The sequence below is a fragment of the Paramormyrops kingsleyae genome, chromosome 15 (genome assembly GCF_048594095.1).
Source record: "Paramormyrops kingsleyae isolate MSU_618 chromosome 15, PKINGS_0.4, whole genome shotgun sequence".
Classification (NCBI taxonomy): Eukaryota; Metazoa; Chordata; class Actinopteri; order Osteoglossiformes; family Mormyridae; genus Paramormyrops; species Paramormyrops kingsleyae.
In genome coordinates this window covers 16,733,599-16,759,599 of record NC_132811.1, presented here as the reverse complement: position 1 = coordinate 16,759,599, position 26,001 = coordinate 16,733,599, and the positions used below count along the sequence as shown (strand labels likewise).

General features: G+C 48.6%; 1 protein-coding gene across 3 annotated transcripts in view; it reads left to right on the top strand.

Annotated features, from left to right (window-relative positions):
- cachd1 (cache domain containing 1) overlaps window positions 1-26,001 on the top strand; it is a 52,433-nt gene that overhangs the window by 21,895 nt on the left and 4,537 nt on the right. For 2 of the 3 annotated variants that reach the window (XR_002836111.2, XM_023794793.2), the window contains exons 3-24: window positions 2,779-2,927; window positions 6,984-7,090; window positions 11,244-11,370; window positions 12,327-12,471; window positions 13,225-13,447; window positions 14,075-14,224; window positions 15,842-16,075; window positions 16,474-16,623; window positions 17,387-17,510; window positions 17,836-17,953; window positions 18,179-18,347; window positions 19,038-19,180; window positions 19,423-19,604; window positions 19,953-20,063; window positions 20,794-20,916; window positions 22,136-22,235; window positions 22,379-22,495; window positions 22,843-23,003; window positions 23,695-23,781; window positions 24,152-24,268; window positions 24,738-24,889; window positions 25,561-25,722. Coding sequence is in view for 2 of the 3 variants with exons in the window: in XM_023794793.2 (XP_023650561.1) it covers window positions 2,779-2,927; window positions 6,984-7,090; window positions 11,244-11,370; window positions 12,327-12,471; window positions 13,225-13,447; window positions 14,075-14,224; window positions 15,842-16,075; window positions 16,474-16,623; window positions 17,387-17,510; window positions 17,836-17,953; window positions 18,179-18,347; window positions 19,038-19,180; window positions 19,423-19,604; window positions 19,953-20,063; window positions 20,794-20,916; window positions 22,136-22,235; window positions 22,379-22,495; window positions 22,843-23,003; window positions 23,695-23,781; window positions 24,152-24,268; window positions 24,738-24,889; window positions 25,561-25,722 (3,151 nt within the window). In the remaining variant the exon portion in view is untranslated. The remainder of the gene's footprint in view (window positions 1-2,778; window positions 2,928-6,983; window positions 7,091-11,243; window positions 11,371-12,326; window positions 12,472-13,224; window positions 13,448-14,074; window positions 14,225-15,841; window positions 16,076-16,473; window positions 16,624-17,386; window positions 17,511-17,835; window positions 17,954-18,178; window positions 18,348-19,037; window positions 19,181-19,422; window positions 19,605-19,952; window positions 20,064-20,793; window positions 20,917-22,135; window positions 22,236-22,378; window positions 22,496-22,842; window positions 23,004-23,694; window positions 23,782-24,151; window positions 24,269-24,737; window positions 24,890-25,560; window positions 25,723-26,001) is intronic. The other variant, XM_023794794.2, reaches the window with a different exon arrangement.

The window sequence follows — 26,001 nt, the reverse complement described above, 5'->3', positions numbered from 1 at the left end:
GTGGCTGTGACTCTTTATACTCAACCGGTTGAGTACTTTGTGGCTGTGACTCTTTATACTCAACCGGTTGAGTACTTTGTGGCTGTGACTCTTTATACTCAACCGGTTGAGTACTTTGTGGCTGTGACTCTTTATACTCAACCGGTTGAGTACTTTGTGGCTGTGACTCTTTATACTCAACCGGTTGAGTACTTTGTGGCTGTGACTCTTTATACTCAACCGGTTGAGTAGACGCTATAATGGATTCATTCTGGCTAACCCTTTTCTCCTTAAAATATAGGAAAAAAACTAAAACCCAGTAGAAATACCACACTAGTCAGTTATGGTGGGACCTTCAAATGGGGGGAGGGGCAAATAAAAGTTAATAAGTGTAACGCCTATAAAAGTCATTGTTCGAACTGAAATGGGCCGGCGTGCTAATTAGCTGGATGCATTTGCTGGGATGCATTTGAGCACCAGTCCTCCCCGATGTGTAGCCGTATGAGTTTGGCTGGCACTGCTGGTTAGCGTGCCGACGAAGGCATTTGGTTATTGTCCTTTTCTTTTCAGAAGGTGACTTTCCGATAAAACCGTTTTGTTTTACCTTTTTGGAGTCCAAGAACAACATCCTGTGTGTTTTACCATTTTGGGCAGGGGTGAGCAGGAGCTATACAACAGCTACACAACTACATGTATAATTGTTAAGAAAGGAGGAACCTAATAAGACTATTCAGGGGGCAGTAAGTGCAACATAAGGGCATTTAAAGAATCGTAGGCGTGAGGCACTCTGGTACATTGGCACGGCCGCTGCTGACCGATATCTGTCAGCTTGGTGGCGTTTCAGGGCTCTATGGAGCACTAAGGTAAGGGGGGGTGACCTGAACTGCTTCTATTCTTCTGGTAACGGCGATGCTTTTATTTTGACTCTTTAAAGTGACAGATTTCATACTGCAGTTAGCAGGAGCTATTGAAACATTAACCATTAAAACTGAATAGAGCTTCAGAGACAGCCTGTCTTCCATGGAAGGTAACCCTCATCTCTCCCATTGCTGCCCTTGTTGAGTCTGACGGAAGCTTCCGGATCAATTCAGTTCATTTTCTTTTTATGTGGTGCATTTTCACAATATTACATTGTCTCAAAGTGCGTTACATTATCCTGCCCAAAGCCCCCAGTGAGCAAACCAGAGGCGACAGTGGCAAGGAAAAACTCCCTGAAGGAAGAAACCTTGCGAGGAACCAGACTCAAAAGGGGGAGCCCATCCTCCTGGGACCAGCAGAGACGTCCAAAGTAACATAGTCCTGATCTAAACAGAATTGTAAATAGTCCAGGAATAAATGCGGAAGATCCAGTGGAGTTATTGAAGCCGAAGACAGGCGACTGACCACCATCAGGAGCTCCAAGACAGAGAGTTAAAGAGGGCATTAATGACACTGTGAGACAAATGGGATTATATGGAGGCTGTCCCAGGCAGCACAGGGCACCAGGATGGGGTACGCCCTGGATGGTGGATGGGGTACACCCTGTATGGGGTACGCCCTGGATGGTGGATGGGGTACACCCTGTATGGGGTACGCCCTGGATGGTGGATGGGGTACACCCTGTATGGGGTACACCCTGGATGGTGGATGGGGTACGCCCTGGATGGTGGATGGGGTACGCCCTGGATGGTGGATGGGGTACACCCTGTATGGTGGATGGGGTACACCCTGTATGGTGGTTGGGGTACACCCTGGATGGTGGATGGGGTACACCCTGGATGGTGGATGGGGTACGCCCTGGATGCTGGATGGGGTACACCCTGTATGGTGGTTGGGGTACGCCCTGGTTGGGGTACGCCCTGGATGGGGTACGCCCTGGATGGTGGATGGGGTACACCCTGGATGGGGTACACCTTGTATGGTGGATGGGGTACGCCCTGGTTGAGGTACGCCCTGGTTGAGGTACGCCCTGGATGGGGTACGCCCTGGATGGGGTGCCAGGTCATCACAGGACACATACCTGCATTGTAACATGCATGTTTCCCATTTACTCCAGGCATACAGAGCTGGGGAGGGACTCAGACTCCCGCTGCAGTGCTACCCTGCAAACCGCCACGCTGACATAATTTTGTGTCATTTTATTTAAAAATCTGAAAGCGCCCATCAAGGACTAATTTTTGTCAAAATAACTAAAATAGTGTTGATTGCATGACTGTTCTGATCCCTGCCCTCTGGCTGAAAACACTGAGCAGATGTTAAGGCTTTCAGAGTTTGTTTTTCTTTTTTTTCCCCCCTTCCTTGTAGTTTTTGGCAGCTTTCTCTAAACGCTCTGCTTTGCCGTGGCTTTGGGATCGCTCTGGGACACCGTGTCTGTCCACAGACCCTTGGTAGTATTTTTAGTCGAGCCCCCAATCGGGTCACTTAAGGTCACTCGTAACAGTGGCGAGTAAGTGTGTAACTTTAACTTTAACTTTCAGAGCTGAAAAGTGTCGAAACTGCTCTTACTCTATTATTTGCTTTTACTGGAGGGAGATGTGTTTTTGCGTCGGCAAAGGTCTGCCGAACACTCGATATGCGAGGGGGAGACATCCGTCACACGATTGCACCTCAGTTTCTCACACGTCCTGGCAGATTTCAAAGGAAGCTGTTTCACATTGATCCCGGGAACCGGTTGGCTTCCCTGTCCCGCTTGGGATACTTCATTATCATTTTTATACGTCCTTTTTGCGATAAATCACATGTAACGGCTGCAGATTTCCCAGCAGCACCAATGCCACGCGTCTTTGCTGTCTATTTACACTTTTGCCACTTTGTCCCCAGCTGGCGAAGAAGATCCGCGAGAAGTTCAACCGCTACCTGGATGTGGTGAACCGCAACAAGCAGGTGGTGGAGGCCTCCTATACGGCCCACCTGACCTCGCCGCTGACCGCCGTGCAGGACTGCTGCACCATCCCACCCTCCATGATGGAGTGAGTCACATGACTCTGTCCTTTGGTCGTCGCTTCGCATGCAGTGGCTCGCGCCATAAATGCCGACTTCCGGTCTCTGGTCGCATAGCAAAATGTCTGACAGGTTGGTAGCGTTGGGGAACCGTTTATCGTAGTCAGACGCGCCTGTGGAATGTGGGGTCTTCAAAGAAAGTGTGGATGGAGATCTGGGTGGGGGGGATTGGCTGAGGGGGGGCCGCTTTTAACTTAATCTCCAGAGGAGCAGCTTGTGGTAGATCAACTCGCACGGGGACCAGCGGCGTCTCCGTTTCCTTATCGCCGTGTGACGGCCGCCATCGGGATTAGCCGGGAGTTGGAGCCGCAGATGGGGGGGGCGGATGGCACTAAACGGGTCTGCAGTCCGGTCCGTGCTTTTGCTCCTGCTGCCGCAGTCTCCGGTGGATCTTTCGGGAAGGTAGGCTGGGTTATATAAGACTCTGGTCTGGGAGTGAGGAGGCAGAAAGCTGAAGATGTCTTTTGAAGAAGCCCTGTGTGATAATGCGCAACCGGCTCCAAGACTTCAAAGACCTTAGAAACTCAGACATGCAGCTCATTTTGAGACCCGGTATTTAGTCTCAGGACGGGACTGGCTTTAGAACATGAAAAGTGGTTCCCCCCCAATACCCACACCCCAGCTCAAGGGCAGGAGGGAAAAAGTGAAAAGTGTTCTCTGGGTTTAGCATAACCAGAGTCAATCTTCTGGTCTTCTGGGTTTAGCATAACCATGGAGGATCTCATGATCAGGTTCCCAGGCATAGCTGGTTCCGTCTCCAGCTGTCTCATAAGATAAGCTAAGATATAACAGAACCTTATTAATCCCTGTGAGGGGAAATTTCTTTGTCCAGCATGACGAAATGGATAAATGCAACAACGGAAAACTTACGTAGAAATAAATACAGCAGATCATTTAATATTTATTTAGCAGATGCGCATCATTTTGAAATAAAAGGATTTTGTTTGAGATATCAGGCTCAATCAGGGGTTAAGGGCCCCGTCTCAAAGGCCCGCTGATGACATCACTCTGCTGACCCTGGGCCTTGAACCAGCAACCTTCTGATCACAGCCACAGCAACCTTACCTGCTGAGCCACACCACCCCTGCAGATGACATTACTAAAAGTAGGCAATAAAAATAGACAATAATAAAATTAAACTCCAAACAGAAGTGAACAGTGTAACCAATATACCGCTACAGTAATGACAATGCAATGCAAGATGGCTGCAAATAGGCTTATGTCCATTGGCAATGCAGGTGCCTTTAGAAGAGGCAGCATTGTATGAGCACACGGCAGGAGGTGAGGGGTGTCTGTGGCACTTAGCTTTGCCTTTGGGGGAGATGATCATGTGACTGAATGAATCTGCTCCTTACATACGATACCCCCTGTCGACAGCCTGGTCTTTATTGTACGTCACCGAATCTCATTTGTGCACCAATCCCCCCCCCCCAGCCCCCTTCTCTCCACTACAAACTCAACTCATGGGCCTGAAGAAACTTTTCCCTGTATTACCTCATCAGCAGATCTGGCTTTGCCGTAATCAGAGCCCAGCTACGGGCTGACTTTGTGCCATCAGTATGTCTAGCACGTTGCCATCATGAGCGACTAAACCACCGAATCCCCTGCCCTTTGGAGCCTAACGCACAGCCTTCGTGATGATATTTTTCAACTGGAATAATTCCAGACTCCTGCGGTGAGAGACATCAGCTGCCTGTAGTAAAGTAACAGATGTATGAGTCTGTGGCTGCTTGTTTTCTTAAAAAGAGGGAAAATCAGTCGTTTGTGATGGAAATATAGAAAAATAGTATAGCCAGGTACTCTACCCGTCTCTGGATTTTTATTGGTTGGCTCCCCCTTCGCTCACATTGTTTGTGTTTAATCCCCTCTAACCGTCAGAAGAGTAGGGATTAATTTGCCCCGTAACCAAATTAATGAAGTGTGTGTCTCGGGACGGAGCTGGAGAGGGCTTAAGCGACCTTTAAGGGGTTTATCGCGGGGCTGATAAGGAGCGCCCCCTCTGGCTGCCGTCTGCGCCGTTCCCTGGAATGCGCGTAGCCGCGTTTAGACGGACGTGCGGGATTAAACCGCTCTGCAGGCATGGGTGGGGGGTGGGGGGTGGGGGGGGGGCAGCAGCACCACTGCTGCATCTTAAATTTCCAACTGCGTCTCTGCTATGCGGCGCAGAAAGGAAGCCGGGGGACCCCCCCTCGCTCGGATCAGCGCCCATGTCCGCCAGGTCATCCCGGGTCACCCTGAGTGTTCTATGCAGACGCAGCTTCATGCTTCCAGTCACATAAAACACGGGCACGGCTCTTAAGTCATCGAACTTCTGTTTTTCTTTTTCCCGTGTTTGAAACATAAAAATAACGTGCTGGGCTCATTGGTCTTTAAATGCACCTGATTTGCCCAGTTTCAGGGGCTGCTGTTGAATTTAGAATCAGTACCACCTCCCCCCCAGCCTGAAATGTTTCCCTAGACCTTCATTTACATGGTGAATCCAAACTAACGCTGGAATAAACATAAAATGCTTCAAGGTTTTTTTTTATCTTCCTCTGTCTCTCCTCTCCTTTTTTTTTTGATGTAAAATTCAAAGCGCTTGCAAATATATATTTTTTTTTATCTTCCCAGTTTGCTTAGCCCCCACATGTAAAGTGTGCTGAAGGGGAATAGTAATGACTGTGGCCTGATGGGAATTAAATCTCTGAAGTTCAAAGCGGCTTGTACATCAGAGCGGCCGTCAATCAAGAGAGAGTGAGAGAGAGAGAGGGAGAGAGAGAGCATCCTCTCACTTGCCTGGGTTTTTTTGTGTGTGTGTGTGTGTGTGTGTGTGTGTGTGTGTGTGTGTGTGTGTGTGTGTGTGTGTGTGCGAACTGGTATACCTATCCTTATGGGGACAAAATGTCCCCATAATGTGATAAATATCTGTTTTTTTTTCTTGGTTTCCTGGTCCTTGTACGTGAAAACTCTATTTTATAAAAATTGGTGACTGCTGTGAAAAAACTAAAATCGCAAAAACTCTTGTATTTTGTTTGGTTACTTATGGTTATGGTTAGGGCTGGGTGGGGGTTAAGGTTGTCATAGTTAGTGTTAGCATTTTTCCCATAGAAATGAAGGAGTGGTCCCCATAAGGATATGTTTACCCGACGTATGAGTGCGTCTGTGTGTGTGTGTGTGTGTGTGTGTGTGCGTGTGCGTGTGTGTGTGCGTGTGTGTGTGCGTGTGTGTGTGTGTGTGTGTGTGTGTGTGTGTGTGTGTGTGCGTGTGTGCACATGTGTGGGGCTTGGAGCCCTGACTGGTTGAGTCACTCGGGGTGGAGGGGGGGTTGTCATCAAAGCCCAATGCATGGAGTGGGTTTTTTCCCTCCGGGGCGGGGGGGGGGGGGGCGTCACTTTTGAGCAGCCGTTCGTTAAAGGGAAACTGAGGCGGCCTGGAAACAATGCCGTTTCCCCGGAAACGCGGGGGTCTGGGCCGCCATCTGAGCCAGCGCTCGAGGCTCCGCGTGACCCGCAAGCAACTCGATACGCACGGGCTCCACGGTCAAGGTCGCTTCTAAGGTGGCCTTTGGGTTCGCTTCAAGGCCAAAATAGGCTCTGGGCATGTAAATGCTTTCCCCAACACAGACTGGTGTCCAACCACCCCTCAAAACCTACCCCATTACTGCTGCCACACCCTTCTCGATTATTTTTGCTTGTATTACCTTGAAATTCTACCCCCCTCCCCCAAATTTTTTCATCATAATGCAACAGGACTGGATTTCACAGCGTTGGGGGCCCTCCTGTCAAATTGCTGCTTGTTGAATGTCTGCAAAATTGCGAGTCCTTCCGGCTTCCGAAGTTTCCATGCGCAAGGGGATCATGTGATGGGGGTCATGTGATGGGGGTCATGTGATGGGGGTCATGTGATGTTGCCAAACAGAGTGGGCTCTGCAAATGTTAAATTGCATTGTCCATTGGGATTGTTTTGGGTTCTAGGGCCCATAAAGCTCCACCCACACAGCGCTGAACGTGTCATGTGATTGGTTCTTCTCTGGTCCTCTTTCTCAGTTTCGACGGCAATTTCAACACGAACGTCTCCAAAACCATCTGCTGTGACCGCCTGTCGCCCACCGTCAACAGCCGAGCCTTTAATCCCGGCCGGGACCTCAATTCAGGTGCGATCTCTCCTCTCTCCCTTCTCTCCATCACCATTCTCCCCATTGCTCGCGCACCACGACGGAGTTGGTTAAAGCTAGGGGAGCGTTTCCATGGCAACTAACTTCAGAGAACTAAATATTCCCTGTGTGTCATTAAATTTTAAATTGAAAGGTTTTGATATGATGGGAGACTTGGGTGGCGCAGTCTGTCGGAGTCTCTCTCTCACATAGAGGCTGGGTTTTCATAAACCAAATGCATTACATGCCGAATCCTTGATCTTGTCGTTCTTTTTTCCATTTCTGTTCTTTTTGGTTTGTGTTCTTTTTTTTTCAGATTCTCCCGCTCTCTTTCCTCTCGGTCATATTCAGTGTGGTGCATCGTGCATATTGTTCAGTCCTTTTCTGTTGCAATGAGTTGTACAACATGGGGAAAAAACATATATATTTAACATATTTATCAGATGCTTTTGTCCAAAGCAAAATACAAGTGAGGCAACTAGCATATTGCTAAACTACATGTTGTGAATACTTTCCTGGGATAATACCGACAGTTAAGCTCAATTTTTCGATTATTTTACGTGTATTTGGCCAGTTTTTTAATTTAAAAAATGCTTTTGTATCCTTAAGCAGCATGAATGATTCACTTGTAATGATTCCCACAGACCTGGGAATGTTAGTGATCATTTCATTAACTGATTTATTTATTGTTTGTTTATGGTCTTTTGACCTCTGTGTTATGTGTCCCCTTTTACTTTAAGTGTAAAGCCAGTATCCTTGCATGGTATGTTTGTGTTTTTTGGCAGTACACCATAAGCAAGTATCCCCCCTGGCTGTCTGAGATTTCCCAGCAGTAAATGAACTATTTAATAACGGGTTACAGTTGGAACATTGACACTCATTTGCATGAAAAACATTGAACTTGATTCCAATTTGCCAAGATTAAATTTGGCAGCAGTTGCATGTGTTCATGTAATTATGATGATATAATTACCAACGATAGGCCATGTTTGCAGAATTTGCCTGTTTTAATTATTTTTATTGATGGTACTCCATCCATAAGTCAGGACCTGGGAGAGAGCAAAAATATGGACAGATGGGATTCCTCAAGGACTGGGATGGGAAACACTGATATATGCTATTCACATAGTCTTGTATATACCTTAAGTCTGGCAAAGTGTTTCTCTATCCCCTGTAATTGAAGGTGAAGTTCATGTAAATTCTCTGCAGCCTCACTTATGCCACCAAGAACTGAGCTGTACTGTAAACAGATGGTTTTCCTTTATAAATTTTGCGAGCCGTACCCAATCAGTAACTGCGCTGACTGGGCCCTGCTTACAAACTGAGCTGGTTGCATTGGAATGTAGGGAGGTAGTGGTGTTCTGCATTGACTAGGCCTGGATTATCTGACATAATAATTTGGAACTAGAAAATTTCCAACCTCCTACCCGGAAAAAGTATTGTATGGTATGGCTGACTGGAATGGATTCCTAATGCAGATTTACACAAGTAAATGCTAATTCCATTAGCATTTGATGACAATATAGCATGCCGATTCTCACAGACTTGCCAGTAGAAGTTAGCACATAGTAAATTACAATGTACACCATGTGAACAGTAAATAAACGTCTCTTAACTTCTACGTCACTATTGCTCTCTAAACCCGACAGCACCTTTACCGGGCCGACCCTTCTGCAATGGAAAACCAAAGTGAGCGGGAACCGCTCTGTAACTAGTCTCTTTGCAGTACATTTCAGGTACGGGTTGGTTCCATGATATGTCAGTATGTTGATATGCCAGTGGAAAAGTGCCATTTGTGTCACTCATTTTCACAAAGCTTTTCTCAAAGGTGTGGAAAACAGCACCATCAGACCTCCTAGTCATACCTTTTGTTCTGTACTGGAGAAAGTGTGAAATGCTTCTCTGCCAATGGCTTCCTTTACCTGAGACAGATATCAGTCTCATTAAACACGTATTGACATCGGCGTAAAGGAATTGCCTCGTCTCGTAATTCAGAGCTTAATAGTGTTAGCGTTTTTCTGTATGTTGTTTGTTCTCCCTTGGAATCTGTATGGACCTCACAAATAGGAAATGCATTTATAAATCAGGCTACTTGGTATTAGCCTCAGAAATTCAGCCGTAGCATTTTCCACGGTATTGTTTGTTTATATAGTTTAATTAGTTAATTAACAAGTATGGTGAAAAGGCCCCATTGTGGTCTGAATGGGATATTCACTAATGCTGTGAAGTCAGGTAACCATGTTCAGTCACTTAACTCCGGAGACGTGCTGAAGATGTACGGAAAACATTTGGCTTATCTCACCAGCCAGCCCCACATCGTCAGCTTCTCCCAGTACGCCTTTGCGCCTTTGGGCTGCTTGCTATTGGTGTGGTCCTTCTCTTGCCCTATCGGTCATCCTCTGCAGAAGGGTGCTGAACTTAAGTGGTCTGAGGAACCTTCTAGGCCTGTTTGTTTATACCTGATCCTTTCCCCTAGAGGCACTTATGTGTCTGTTTACAGTCCGCCTGTCCGCTGGAGGGGGCGGCCCCTCGTGCAAATGGGGGGGGGGGGGGTGCAGCTGTGAGGAGGGTCCTCTGCATTGTCGAAACAAAGTCACATTAATATTCATCGGCTCATTTCAGTATCACACTAAGACTTGCAGCAGTAATTGATAGTTAACTGGAATGTAAGTAAAAACAGGTCACTTGTGAAAAGGCCCTTTTAAGTCAAGTCTGATAGCTGGTCTTGTCTTATTCCACTTATCTGCAGTTCAAAATACATATAAGTGTTCACAATAGCATAAATAAGCAAGAAACACGGATTTAAAACTGATTTTGTTTTGATTTTTTAAAACACTTATTTAGCAGAAGTTTTTGATTAGATCGGCATGCAAGTGAGGGCCAAACAGCATAGTTGGCCAGCATCCCTGAAATTGTTGGGATTATGGGTCCAACATTGACATAATTGCTCTGCGAACCATAGGAATTAAACCTGTAACCTTTCTAACCCTCCAAGCTATACACAATATAGTCATTAGCCATACTTGGTAGAAGTTTCAGCACCTCTGTCATGCTTTTGCCTTCCTGGTTTAGAATTAAAACTTGGTGATCAGTGGTCATTGTTGACACACCACAGCACACAGTGCACAACAACGAAATGTGTCCTCTGCATTTAAACCATATGTGACATAGCAGGGGGCAGCTAATTCAGCGCCCAGGGAGCAGTGCTAGGGGGCGGTACCTTGCTCAGGGTACCTCAGTGGAGCTTGTGTGAAATTGCCACCTGGTGAGTGAGGAGGTGCCTTATCTTTATGGAGAACGCAGCACTATAGGAGCACAGGAATGAAAAAGGTTTATCCGAAAGACAACTGCAGCAGAACACGGGGAGATACATGCATTACATACCTTCTATACAACAGCTCATAGAATCCAGGCACTTGTCTGGGTCTCTGTACTCACACTAGGGAAGACGCAATTAATTAATCCCAAAAAGCCCTTTATTAACGTTGTGGCTCCCTACGGTTGCCTGGGAGACCAAACAAAGGCCGCCGGCACAGAGAGGGATGCATGGAGATGGAGCCCTCGAGAGCCGTCTGGCCTGAGCGCCGTCTGGCCGCTCCGCTGAGTGCCGGCTCCCGCAGTGTCCCCAGCTGTTCGCAGCTTTCCCGCGTTCCACGGACTCCAGCTGCCCGAGCTCATAAGCTCTCCAGCTCAGAGTCGCCTTCCGTTTGGCCTCATCCTCCGAGGGTTACAAAGGATCGTCCTGTCTGATTATAATCACCAGGACTCTGCGTGATACCGTCAAACTGGAACACAGATAAAGCACAAAGGGACACCATGTCTGTCATAATGGAGGTTAACTGCCTGGAACAGCTGGGCCCGCAATACCATCTTTTTGGTTCTGTCGGCTGTAGGTTCAGTTCATCACGCTATTTTGCGTGGCCGAGGTTGACTAAGAGAAGAACCACCACTGTAGTTGTAGTTTGGAAGGCTGTTTTTCCAGCTTTCCTACGCTAATGGTTCCATACCAAGTTTCTGGACCTCTGGACATTTCATTTTCCAAGAGTTTTTTATGTTTCTGGCACATTCCCGTGGTGGACTTCTGTTGAGCAGAGGAGTGGGCAGACTCTCCCACCAGAAAGACTCACGACAAGCCCTGTGTCTCGTCCTCCAGTTCTTGCAGACAACCTCAAGTCCAACCTTGGGATCAAGTGGCAGTACTTCAGCTCGGAGGAGGGGATCTTCACTGTGTTCCCCGCTCACAAGTTCCACTGCAAGGGGACCTACGAGCATCGGAGCAGGTGCTGTGAAAGTCCTCCATAGCTCAGCCCAAGTAGTAGGAACCTTGAAGTTCTTCAGCTGAACGCAAGGTAGTACTTTAGGCATTTAGGATGTTTTTCTAAGGGGAAAATAGTAATCCAGCCAAGACGGTAAATCTGTCTACATGTTATCAGAAGTAGTTGACAAGCTGTCATTTCTGACTGCGTTAAAAACAATGCAGAGGGAGATTATCATGGCTTGTTGATATTCTCTCAAAGGCACCTGTTTGCTGCACTGAGTAGAATTGCAGATAAATAGCTGGTTTTCTCAGCAACAACACTGTGACCACACAGCCTACGCTGGAACGTCGACAGGGCCCAGCAAAGCCCGCTGGAATCTTGCACCCTGTGTTGTGGTTTCAGTGGTCTCTGCGATGAATGATGTCCCCTTAAGACCCGATACTGAATAGAAAATCCGACCGCAGCCGACAGCTGCCTTAGTGCTCGTCTGGCGAAGCCTCGCTTGCGTGTTCTTGAGGGGCCAAGTTTGCACAACTGCGAATTAGCATGGCACCAATGGGAATTTGCCTGGGGGTGATTTGAGCGGCACGGGCAAACCGGTGCCGAATGTGATGCCTCCACCGGCCAACGACATTCGCTCGGTCAGCGAATGTAGACCAGTACCATCGCCGTGGGAACCGTGGGGGGTGGGGTGGTGGGAGCGTGCACAGCCCAAGATCAACAGCGCCGAGAGGGCAGATGAAGGTAAAGTAAACTTAGTCAAGAACCCCCCCGCACCCCACCCCCCTCACTCAGCAGAAGGGAGTTCAGAGTACAGAGAAGTGCCAGCCCATCAAGGAAGCCCTGGATATGAGGAAAGATCAGGTTACTGGCTGAAGAAGATAAGATGAACTGATGGCGCACGGTGCCTCAACAGCCTGGCCCGTTTGAAGGCTCACCCCGGGGTCACAGGTCACGTTTACCTTGGTGTCCTGCAGGCCGGTGTACGTGTCAGCAGTGCGACCTCAGCCCAAGCACGTGGTGGTGCTGATCGACCACGGAGCATCCCTGACTGAAACCCAGCTCCAGATCGCCAGAGACTCTGCCCTCATCATCCTTAATTCCATCGATGAGCACGACAGGGTGAGAGAAACATGCTTTCCTTATTATAATCGCTTTTTGTTTTATTTAATGCAAGCAATATATGATGATACAGTTAGTTACAAACTTTATCCACTTTTAATATTGAGTAGATACAGTACCAGTCAAATTTCTGGACACACCTACTGAAAATCATTTCTTTTTCAACATAACGACCCTAAACACACCTTGCAGTTACGTAAGTACTGTATTATCTTTTGAACAAGGAAAAAGAGAGAGTGTTGTGACAGATGACCTGACCCCCATAATCCCCTGACCTAAACCCTTCAGAGCTCATTTGGGATGAGTTTGATCAAAGAGTGAGAGCAAGGTGGCCAAGTTGTGCCTAAAACTTGTGGAAACTCCTTCAGGACTGTTGGAGAAGCGTTCCAGGTGTCTACATCTGGAAGCTGGTTGAAGGAACGCCAAGAGTCTGCAATGCTGTCATCAAAGCAAAAGGGGGCTGTTTTGGAGAGTCCAAAATATGAGAAAATTTTGAGATGCGATGACTAAAATAAGTGTTCAACAATACCCTGAGGCCTTTTACTCTAAGGTGAATAACAGCTAAAATAGAGCCAGATATATTAAAAGCAGGTGTGTCCAGACTGGTACTATATGAAGTAATCAATATTTCCCACAGTCCACAATGAGTATATTTGAAGTAAGCATTATTTCCCACAATGCACCTTGATTTCAGAGTGTTCTCCCCTCACTTGTGTACACCGTACCCCTTCACCTATCTGCCATTTTCCTCAGATCTCTGTGCTGACGGTGGCTGACATGGTCCGCTCTTGCTCCCTGGACCAGTGCTATAAGAGCTTCTTGTCCCCCGCCACCAGTGAGACCAAGAGGAAGATGGCCTCCTTCATCAGTAGCATCAAGGCCTCGGATAGCCCTACCCAGCATGCACTGGGTTTTCAGAAGGCCTTCCACCTTCTGAGGAACACTAACAATGTCACCCGGCAGCAGACCAGTGAGGGTGACATTTCTCTTATTATTATTTATCTCACTTTTTTTTTTTTTAGTTTTCGTGATTTTTATTGCGTCTTTGACAAATTTTATGAATCATCAATTATTTCAGCATAATAGGTAGTAAGGTAGAAGTTGTTAACTGCTGTCTACAATACAACAGGTTTCTTATCCTATGTACAATTAATCATATATGTGAATATGAATGTTTTGATTGCAAATTGAAAGGATTAATTTAAAAATGCTGGTTAGTTTCCACTTTGAAGGACAGTTTTCCATAATTTAGTACCTGCTAAAAATCCAAAAAATGAAAGAACAATAACACTGAACTGAAGCAGTTTCTCTTATGTAATGTTACTCAAATTAGTTAAGGTTAAGCATAGTTTTACTTAATTTTATTATTCTTATTCCATGGTCACATGCATTTACGGTAAAATACATTCATGTATAACTGAAGCAAAATCCATTACAAGTACCACAGGAGCAAGCAATGCAGAAATTTCATTTATAAAGAGAAGCATGACTAAAGAGATGCAAAACTGTGGAGGAATTCTGGGTGAATTGCTGGTAATTTATAGCTGCACCCGCATACAGGAGATGCCCCTGTGCACTGACTGGCTGTCCTGGCTCCCCACAGACACAGATATGGTGGTCATCTACCTGTCCTCGGGCATGACGTCCAAGGACTCCTCCGAGACCGAGAAGAGGGCCACCCTCGGCATGGTGAAGGAAGAGAACCAGTACCTCAACAACTCCGTCATGATCCTCACCTATGCTCTCATGAACGGTGAGGTTCTCTCACAACAATGGGAAATAGCTTCTTCTGGCATGTTCCACTGTGCCTATGTTCACTGGTTATGGTTATACGGTGCTGATTAAGACCAGTGCTTATTTTGGTAGAGCTACTATGTCACATGGAGCATCATTATCAAGTTGGAGCTTTCTGGAACTGTAAGGCAGTGTGAGATTCCCGCAGTGTGAGATTCCCGCAGGCTTGACTGGACCTGCTGTTCCTTCCAATGTAGGGCTGACAGGAATGTTTTCTGTGCAGTTCTGTTTAGTTTTTTATTTAATTTTTTTTGCTGTAATATGATTTAATATGCGATACCCCCACAACCCCACCCAGAATAAAAGGATGGATGGATGGATGGAAGAATATGTGAATGATATGTAATATGTATGTGCCTCATTCTAACACAGAACTAAGTCTGATAATTACATAACGTGACCCAAGATATAATCTATCCTTTCATTCTATATATTCACTGACGTTGCCCCAGTCCTCTGAGGCCCCCAGATAGTCCACATTTTTTATCCTCCCCAGCTAACAACACAACTGTACAAAGTGCTAGGTGTTCCTGATTGTTTGGTTCAGGTGTGTCGGTAACTGGGAGGGAGCAAAAATGTGGATTGTCTGGGCTCCCCTGAGGACTGGGCTGCATCCCTTAACAGTAAGCATTAGGATGTCCATGGTGCCCGTATGAACACTGGCATAGGGGCACGGCAGGGTCCGTAACGTTTCAGCATCTCGTGTAAACCCCAAAATCCTCAGACTTCGGTATGAGTGGTATTTGCACGGGGCGGGGGGGAGCACTCGGCTTGTGTCTGACTGCTCATCATCATTCTGGAATATGCTGACAGTCTGGCTGGCCTTCCTCTGGATCTCTCGCTGGTTGGCACGGTCCCAGGCCCAGCTGTGCGTATGATCCGTTGGGTGCACATGGGGCTGAGTGAAGATCCACACACACACACACACACACCCCCCCCACCCCCCAGCTCACCCCCACCTCCCGGTGTGCTCACTGCTTTTGTTGCAGCCCCGGTATACAGTGTTATTTACAAGAACCCGCTGAGAGGGCGAGCTCAGTCTCACAAAAGGAGCTCCTTTACAGGGATTTTCTGCAAAATGTTTACCCGTCTATTCATTTGTCTGCCCGGCCCACCGTCCCTTTAAGTGTTAACCCTTCCAGCACCGTTCGTAAAAGGCCCTTTGCTTTCAGAATCCAAAATCAGGACATTCACTTTTTTTTGCCACCTGTTATTTCTGACGATTTTATAGGCTAATGGGGATGTGGTTAGGAGCTAGCGAAAATGAAATGTGTCGGAGCTCAGCCAAACCACAAGGCCTGCCTTCCTGTGTAAATGCCGAAGGAGCGATTTTTAGCACTAATTAGCATTTCATTGCTCGTCTTCGTTTTTCTGACGTTGGAGTCCTTGTAGTTTGTGGAAAGGCCGCTTTATTCTAGAAAAGTCTCGTCTTAGTCTTAGAAGCCTTTTTTTTCCCAGCTGAATGTAACAATATCATGATGCACAGGAGCATGAATATAAAATAAATCTGGCAGAGGCCTGTTAGAGAGCTGAGAGGCTGCGCTCTGTGGAATGAGTGGTTGCTTGTCCCCTGCAGAGGGTGTTACTGGGCTGAAGGAGCTGGCCTTCCTAAGGGATCTGGCAGAACAGAACTCGGTCAAGTACGGGGTTCCGGACCGTTCCGCCCTGCCGGTGGTCAAGGGGAGCATGATGGTTCTGAACCAGCTGAGTAACCTGGAGACGACAGTGGGCCGCTTCTACATAAACCTGCCCAATCGTATGATCGACAAGGCCAGCTTCAGCCTGCCCTACGCAGACCCCATGGGGGACAGTAAGTATCTGGTACCTCTGCACTGTCATTTGGTCTACAGTCCTGGAATAAAGCTGCACTTTCCTTTCAGATGGAAACAATTACCTTTATTATGGATTTTTTAAATAGTAATTTTATTATTGCAAAGCTATTAGTCAAGCTAATGAATCTGAACTAACGTTACTCATGCTAACGATATCTAGGATGTGCTCCAGCTTGGAAGGGGAGCTGAATTTATTTAATGAATAGATTTATTGGTTTAATTAGGTGATTCAGTGGCCGAGTGGAACAGAACCATTCTGGGCTTGTCCCTCCAGGACCGTACTTGAGTAGCTGTAACTTGAAATATGTCCTCCTGTGTGTGTGAGAGCATGCCGGCGTGACACTGAAACTTGGACATCTCGCCCTTCCCTGTCCAGGTTTCATTATGACTGTCAGCCGGCCGTGTTACTTTGGCAACCTGTTGCTAGGCGTCGTGGGTGTCGATGTCAACCTGGCCTACATCCTGGAAGATGTCACTTACTACCAGGATTCTCTGGCATCCTACACTTTTCTCATAGATCAGAAAGGTAGGTTCCACCTGAGACAGCACTCCCGTTGTACCCCGTGTCCTCGTCGTCAACCGGCAAGCTCTGAGCTCTGAACTGAGAGGAGATACTCTTCATGGCTGAACTTATTAGAGAATGAGGGGGCCGGGCGTCAAGTTCGCCTGTACTGAAGGGAAAAGCTAAGTCCAAAATGCTAACCCTCAGGTCCTCGCTGGTGACATCACCGCAGCTGAATCAAGCAGCTTCCTCGTTTCCCACGGCGTTTTCTTACGGCCCGTTTCCGTCTCACTTTCCCTTAAGCCTGCTCTGACCCACATGCCGTCATTTTTGGTGACGCTGAAATATTGGAAGGGGGGGTGGTATACCCTCAGAAGGGTTAGGGAGTTTTACTTAGGGGTGTAGATTAAGACTAGTGTGACTGAAATGTTTGACTGGAGAAGTGTACTTTTATCGTAAATGGAGTGTTGTGGAGAAGCAGAACGGGATGCGGTGAATCTGGTCGAATGGCTGCTGCAGTCTCTGAAACATAGGCTGCCTCAGAGGTTCTCACCAGACCTGAAGGTCCAGATCCTGCTGCCTGTCTGAGACTCATAGGCACTGCAGTTTAGTCTGTCCACCATCCACCCCCCACCCTCCACCCCACAATATGGTTGACCTGAATCTGTCAGGCTAATTGTTTTACTAAGTTGAGTAAACACAAATCCTTCATTAGTGCAGGAATAATAAACCAAGGTGTTTAAGATAATAATTTTTGGGTTGTTCTCTTTCCCTCCCTTTTTCTTAGGCTACACCCTCATGCACCCGTCTCTCACCAGGCCTTACCTCATGGCCGAACCCCCCCTGCACACGGACATCATCCACTACGAGAACATCCCAGGCTTCCAGGAGGTCCAGCAGAACATTCTGAGGTGGGTTCTCCAGAGCCCCCGCGTGGGCCTCCCTGGGATGGACAGACTGGACAGACGGTGCCCGACTTGGTGGGATACGATGCTGTGCCCATGATTGGAAGGTCGCTGGTTCAAATGCCAGTTGGCGCCCCTCAGCCCAAGACCCCTAAGCCCCCCAGTTGCTCCTGGGAATTTGTGACTCTGCTTTCTCTCAAAAAATATTGTATGTCTATTTGGTTAAGTGTCTGCTAAGTAAATTAAGATGTTTAAAAAAATGAAATCTGCCTTGTTGGTGGTCTGCATGGGAGGTTCTCAAGTTTGCAGTGATTCTCTTTTGTCCTCCCAGCCTCCCCCTGGGCAGCCAGGTCATCACCGTCCCGATGAACTCGTCCCTCTCCTGGCACATGAACCGTCTGCGGGACACCAGCAAGGGTTCCTACAATGTCAGCTATGCCTGGAAACTGGTACTGCCACTGGCTGTTTTACAACCCTAATTGTTCTGTAAATATGCTTAAAGCTCTAATCTGTTTGATGACTAGTGCATGAAATCATACTTATCAATGGAAACTTTGTGAATAAACGGGAATTCCAGACTTTAGGGAAGTCAGCCTTGTTTGGTTTTTCTCTCTGGCAGGTCAGGAAACTCCCAAACTGTCCTTTATCTCTCTCGAATCTCTTTGACCCTCCAGGTCCAGGACACGGCATTCATCCTGTGCATCGTCTACATTCAGCCAGAGATCCCCGTGAAGAACCTGAAGAACCTCAACACGGTGCCCAGCAGCAAGCTTCTCTACCACCGCCTGGACCTCCTAGGCCAGCCCGGCTCCTGCCTGCACTTCAAGCAGCTCGCCACAGTCGGTATGCTCCAGAGCAGAACCTTGCGGGCCCGTGGTAGTCACTAGTCCTGCTCTGAACTCCTCGAGGTTTCACAGAAACCATTCCCTGAGAAACTGGGAAGGGTTTGTTTTTTCTGGGGCCCCACTCAAAAAGTTGCTTTGGGACCCCCCCCAGCCCCCACGCCCCAACCCCGGTGGTTACTTGTAATGTTCACAGTAACGTCAGCTACCATCAGAAGATCATAGCTAGCTAGCTAGTTAGCAGTGCATGCTGCTTCAGCATCTCCTAAATAAATGGTGGTAAATCATTATTACAGTAAGTCAGAGCACTCATTATAAAATATCGTATTTGGCGACATCTCCATTTTTTTGTCTAGACGCCAAATATAAGACGACAGCAGTTTTTCGGGCATATTTTGAGGAAATACAACCCTGTCTTATATTCAGGTCAACATGGTACCTTCACTGCCCCCTAGAGGTTTAGGGGCGTCTGATGGCGTCTGCTGTAGACGATCCATTTGGAACCCTTGTTTATGCCACACATGCTCTCGAAGACACATTTCCCCCAGACTAGCGCTGTTTGTGGTGTCTGGGCAATTTAACGAGGCAAAGAGGTGCGGCAACAGGAACCACTTCTTGAGCTGGTTAGCATTTTATTTCGTTAGCATCTTGTGATTACTGATTGCTGCCCCCCTTCCCTCTTTTTCTACAGAGAGCCCGACTGTCATGCTGTCTGCCGGGAGCTTCTCCTCCCCCTACGAGCACCTGAGCCAGCCGGAGACTAAGCGCATGGTGGAGCACTACACCGCCTACCTGAGCGACAACACGCGCCTCATCGCCAACCCCGGCCTCAAGGTCAGCCTGCTAACCATGCCATTCCCTCGGGTTAGTTAGGGGCTTGGCTTATCTGTTTACAGTACCGGGGAGCCAGCCCTCACTCTGGCAAAACTCACTCTTAAAGCCAACTGTGTTCAAGGTGGTTTTTGGCAGTTTACCTCGTTCTTGGCCAGCTCTTTAAGAAAAGCGGGCCTTCGGCTTAAGATCTTCTCAGTCTGGCCCTAAAGGGAACCCTGCTATGTGCTCTCATTGTCTTCCAGTCGTCTGTCAGGAACGAAGTAATGGCTACCAGTCACATAACCGATGAATGGATGACACAAATGGAAATGAGTAGCCTGAACTGTTACATTGTGCGCCGTTACATAGCAACGCCCAATGGGGTGCTGCGGATTTTCCCCGGCTCCCTCATGGACAAAGCTTTCGACCCAACCAGAAGACAATGGTGAGTTTTTTTTTTTTTGGGTAGAGGGGTACTCTGTGAAATAATTCCAGATTCCTTGTGTGCAGTAGGGAACAAACTCATCATCCATGTTCCTCAGTCTAGTCGGGTCTTTTTATAGTGGATTTAATAGCAGGCTGCCAAGTTACAGACTTTCTGTTTCAAAGAGAAATACCTGCTCCTGTGGAAGTTTTGAAATTAAAATTCAGTGAATTAGTCATAACGTGGAAGTTGCATACAGAACATTGCTGCTTCAGTTCTTTCAGGGTTCCTGGGAGTTTGAGACCAGAACCATAAACCAGCTATCGGCTCTGATGGCCACTGTTTGACGTTGTGGCTTGTTCTCCTCAGGTACCTTCATGCTGTGGCCAATCCGGGCCTCATCACCTTCACGGGCCCTTATCTGGATGTGGGCGGGGCTGGATACGTGGTCACAATCAGCCACACCATTCATGCCTCCAGGTATCCCGTCAGTGCTGGGGAGCTCTCGCTGACAGACTCAGCCTCCCTTTGATGCTGAGGCCTGCAGAATAACCCTTTTTCGCTTTAGACATGCCACCTGTGTCCTACCGTTAGTGGGGGGGGGGGGTCTGTCCCCTACCTTCCTGTTTAAGTATTGAGATCACATCCTTTTCTCCTTTTGATTAATATTTGATAGGTGTTATGAATATTGTATTAATAAGGTGCTTTGTTAATGATGACTTGGGAACATTCGAGGTACATTTCATCAGCACATTCTGCTGATTGACCCCCCCCCAGCCCCCCCTGGATTTTCACCTTGAAGCCGCATGGCTGTTGTGTCCCGCTCACGATTTGCACCGTCTCGCCAACCTGTGGCGTTCGCAGCATGACGGTGACCCTCCTCTGAAAGGGTGCGCCGAGCTCTCGGGGTTTTGGGGGTGGGTTGGGGGGGAGGGGGAAACAGACCATCCCGCTCGGTTCAGCACGGCTCGGCTGGCACCCTGGTGGGGGGGGAGATTTGCTGCTTTGGTGCACTTTGAAATGCACGGCACAATGGCTGCTCCCACGGTATGAGGAATGGGCCCCAGCCTGGCTGGCTAGGACCACCAGGAACCCCCCCCCCCCCCCCCATGAGCCTGTGGTGTTTGAGCCTGAAGGATCCGTGTGTCGTTAACTCTCTGCATCCATCTCTCCTCCTGTCCCACCCCCACCCCCACCCCCACCCCCCTAGCTCTCAGATGGTCCCCGGCAGTGTGGTGGCTGTTATGGGAATCGACTTCACTCTGCGCTACTTCTACAAGGTTCTGCTGGACCTGCTCCCCGTCTGCAACCAGGACAAGGGCAACAAAATTCGGTAAAAAGCAGACGGGCTTTCCCTGCTGCCACGGTCGCGCCTGAAAGGGTTACTGAATCGCGCCCCCGTCAAGGCCATTAAAGGCCCTTTAAATGTAACTAATCTGATTTGCCCCCTCTTGAATGGTGCATTCTTACGCCCCCCCCGTGTCCTCCAAAAGCTCTCCGCCACAGAGGGAGCCCCAAAGAATGACACGGCAGAAATAAACACCGACCTTCTCCGTGCAGAAAGACGTAAACAAAGGGAGATAAGCTGATTATGATGGAATTCCAGAGGCATCCTCTTAGAAGGTGGTGCCGCGGGGCTGGTCTCTGGAGAGCGTCCAAGCGGGGCGCTGAATGGGGCCTTCATGCGCTGGATATTTATACCAGCTTACCTCCTCTGGAGTTTGTGGCAGCAGAGCTGATGGGAGTGCAGGCCGGGAAAAGCGGATGACCAGGCCTGCCTCTCTCACCGGGCAGAGCTGATGGGAGTGCAGGCCGGGAAAAGCGGATGACCAGGCCTGCCTCTCTCACCGGGCAGAGCTGATGGGAGTGCAGGCCGGGAAAAGCGGATGACCAGGCCTGCCTCTCTCACCGGGCAGAGCTGATGGGAGTGCAGGCCGGGAAAAGCGGATGACCAGGCCTGCCTCTCTCACCGGGCAGAGCTGATGGGAGTGCAGGCCGGGAAAAGCGGATGACCAGGCCTGCCTCTCTCACCGGGCAGAGCTGATGGGAGTGCAGGCCGGGAAAAGCGGATGACCAGGCCTGCCTCTCTCACCGGGTAGAACTGATGGGAGTGCAGGCCGGGAAAAGCGGATGACCAGGCCTGCCTCTCTCACCGGGCAGAGCTGAGCTCTCTGCCTTGTTGTTTTCCAGTATTTATCATAACTGTCTAATTAGCTTTAAATATACACTAAATATGTTCTAAGTTCTTCAGCGACGGTTCAGCTGTTGTGATCGATATATCATCAGAAGGTCACCAGTTCAAATCCCAAAGTCTGCAGACATCATTGTTGGGCCCTTGAACAAGGCCCTTAATGCTAAACGCTAAAGTCCTGCCTGGCACTGCTCCCTCACAAAATATGAATGACTCTGAATAAAAGTGTCTGTTAAATAAATGGAATCAAATATAATTTTTAAAGCGTTTAGTGATGTTTTACAGGCAGTTATGTATGTTGTCTGTGTCACACAAACACTTTAACGCCGTCTGTGTGTCGTTCCTGTGTTTTGTGTTCCAGCTGCTTCATCATGGAGGATAGAGGCTACCTTGTTGCTCATCCCACTCTGATTGACCCCAAAGGTCATGCCCCGGCTGAACAGCAACACATCACACACAAGGTAGGGCCTACAGTAACTATTGTTGGGTTAATGTCCCTTTGTCCTGACCATAACCACTTCCTCATTTCTGATTGGTTATCTCAATACCATGTGTTTTTTCCACTGGTTGTCTAGTCTGTCATTTGTCCCCCTTATGATTGCAGGAGCCGCTTGTTGCCAATGACATCCTCAACCACCCCAATTTCGTGAAGAAGAATTTGTGCAACAGTTTCAGTGACCGCACTGTGCAGAGATTTTACAAGTTCAACACCAGCATTGTGGTGAGTGTAAACAGCAAGCAGCATAATAGTAGCCAGTCACTCTTTGAATGCTCGCTGTTTGCGATGCTTGCTGTCTGATCGGCGGACTTTTCAAATGCTTAGCTGTGTTATAGCGCCACCATGTGGCGTTTTTGTAGAACTTCACTCTTGGGTGAAACTTTGAATTTTTTTTACATTACCTGCCATAGTCTTGGTTGACAGAAAGCAGCAGTTTGTTGAGCATATACAGGTCAGTGTGTCGTTATCAATATCTTTTTGTTTTTATTCTGTTCCGCCTTATTTGGCATCACGGTCGTATGAAACCAGGCCTCTTCTGCTCCTCCCCCCCCCCCCCCCGCCCCCCCCAGGGTGACCTGACTAACCTAGTCCACGGCAGCCATTGCTCCAAGTACCGGCTGACCCGAATCCCCGGCACCAACGCCTTCGCCGGCATCCTGAACGAGACGTGCGACTCGCTGGCCTTTTGCGCCTGCAGCACCGTGGACCGGCTCTGTCTCAACTGTCACAGGTCCGTTTGGGTCACGGTGTGTGTGGTACAGTATGTGGTATAGTATGTGGTATAGTATGTGGTACAGTATGTGGTACAGTATATGGTACAGTATGTGGTATAGTATGTGGTATAGTATGCAGGGCCACATACGTTTTGTGTCCTTTTGTCAGCTTCTTCCTTTTTTTTTTAATTCCCTGTTATTGCCCAACATTACTTGTCCCTATTCCAGTGTAGCTTAATACCAGTATGGGCTGGGTGCTTGGCCGGGGAAAATCAAGGCTGTCATATCAGTCCGTCACAGGGGACGCATTCATACAAGATCACACACTATGGGGAAACTGAGAGACACCCAGGCTTTTAATTTGGAGTGTGGGAGGAAGGTGCAGGGTGTCAGCGGATTCCGACGCCGTGTCTAAGATCAGAAGGTCGTCGGTTCGAATCCCAAGGTCAATGGAGTGGGTTTGTCATTGGATTCCCGAAAAGGCCCTTAGGGACTGTCTCTGCTTCCCAAAAAGTATATATCGCTAGGGAGAAAAGGTGAATAAAAATGTGGAATGTTAACCAGAGTAGCTGGTTAAGGGGGGAGCTCAAACTGCAGGAGAAGTAGCCCTGACCGCTGTTAAGCTGAAGTGCTACCTTTGGAACCATTGTATTATCTATCCAGATCACATTCAATATGCGAAAAAACCCCACGTTGTTTCCCCCACAGGATGGAGCAGAATGAGTGCGAGTGCCCGTGTGAGTGCCCCCTGGAGGTGAACGAGTGCACCGGCAACCTCACCAACACCGAGAACAGGTGAGCCTGCGCTGCTCCCTCCCCCTCCAGTCAGGAGGGGCCAGTCACATCAAGCTGAAAACCTGAGTCCGTCAGGCGGTGTGGGCGGACGCTTTTTAAGCTGTGCAGATCGAATAATTAGCGCAGTTAGTCATCCCCCAACCACATGTGGCTTTATCAAGCCCAGTTTGTCATGATAATCAGACATTCAGTTCCCCCCCCCTCCTGAGCTCTTAATTGGCAGTTCATTCTGATCCCCCCATAATGCACTAGCTTTTCTTATAAAGTTAATAATTGTATAGGATTAGACGTGTGCTGCGTGTGGGGCGTTCTTCCAGCCTCCCACGCTCTCGCCGTTTTCGGACCGTCGTTACGGCTGTTTCCTGCTCAGGAACCCCAGCTGTGAGGTGCACCAGGAACCCCTGTCATTCACCACCACGGAGCCCAGTCTGCAGGATACGCTGCCCCAGTGCATCAACACCCGCTGCAGCCAGCGCTACACCAGCAGGTTAGGTCCGTCTGCGGCGGGGGGGGGGGTTTGCCTGGGGTCAAAGGCCACTAAGCTCTCATCTCGGACGACGGCGTTCCAGACCTGACACTAGAAGACGTGAGCTGTGCGGCCACAGATCTCCACGGTGACCTTTCTTTGATTCAGTCATGTCAGGGAACGACAGAGGGGCGGGGTCACAGGGACACTGGCCCCGAGCTGACTGTCACTCACCCATTCCAAACATTTCATTGGCTAGCGATAAGGTCAGCCCCTCTGCATGAATTATGGCCCCTCTTAGGGCCCAGCCAAAGAGCAGCACAGCTCCAGAATCACGTTACGTAAATCGGTTCCGTGTTCACGCCGTCATGAGAAGCGTCTGCATTAGCGAAATATGAGAGAAGACTGTTGAATGAAAGTTGTCTTCGGGGTGTCGGAGCCCCAGGCCCCGGCATGCTGGCGCCATAACGAGGTGTCGCCGTTTCCGCAGCGACTGCTTCGGGGTGTTGGACTGTGAGTGGTGCACCATGGACAGCGATGGGAAGACCCACCTGGACAAGCCCTACTGTGCCCTGCAGAAGGAGTGTTTCGGGGGTATTGTGGGAGCCAAGAGCCCCTACGTGGATAGCATGGGGCACATAGGTATGTGGAGATCTCCAGCAGGGGGTGCCGTTCTCTAATGTGTTTTGGGCATGGCTTTTAGAGCAAAAATGACTCTGATTGGTGACTCGTAGTGGGCGGGGTGGCACTAGTGGGCGTAGAGCAGTTTCCTGCTCCATTAGTACTGCCATTAAATCCCATGTTTTTCCACAGTGAAACACACAAGAGAGTGAGAGTGTGAAGCAGTTCGGCATTTTAATTGCGCTGGACTGGTGCTGAGGCTGGCTTTAACCCATGATTGTCTGAATAGGCTTTGTACCCAAAGGAAGCTGATTGGGTGAGCTGGTCTTGAAAATGACTGGACGATCAGTGATTGGACTAGACAAAACACAGATTAGTACATAATTATGGAGGACTGGTGACATATGGCTGGATGCAGGTTCTGTGCAGCTCAATAGCTGTGTCTTTTTGTAAAGGTTGTGGGTTCAAATCCCACGGCCGGTAGAGCAGTCATATTACTGTGGTGTCCTTCAGCAAAGCCCTTGACCCTGTATGTTGGCTGACCTCATGCTTTTGGAGAAGTGTCCGGTAAATAAGTGTAAATGTACTAAATGCTGACAAGATTGCTGTCTGGACTTCAGAATGACTGAAGATCACTGGTAAACAAGATGCTGTTCTGAAGGCCTGGGTTTGAACAGCGGGTCTTTCCACAGAGGATGAGGTGGCATCCCTCAGCATGATAAAGAGCGCCCCCGTGGGGCCGGTGGCAGGCGGTATCATGGGCTGCATCATGGTTCTGGTTCTGGCCGTCTACGCCTACCGTCACCAGATCCACCGGCGCAGTCACCAGCACATGTCGCCCCTGGCTGCCCAGGGTGAGTGCCGGCGGGGGGGGTGGGGCTCTGTGGCTGGAGAATCACTTCCACCCAGGTCAGACCTGCATTCATCAGCCAGGACCTCCTGCAAGGTCATTCAGCAGCGCAGTCAGCAAACCCCTCCAGACATGGAGACTCATAACGAAGCGAATCGGTCGCTTAATCGTAGCTTTTTTTTCTACTTAAGACTCACTCCGCGTTTCATAATAGTGATCCAACTGCTGTCAAGCGGTCGGCTGTGAAAATTTATGGAGACTGACGTCGTCAGTCTGTTGCCTG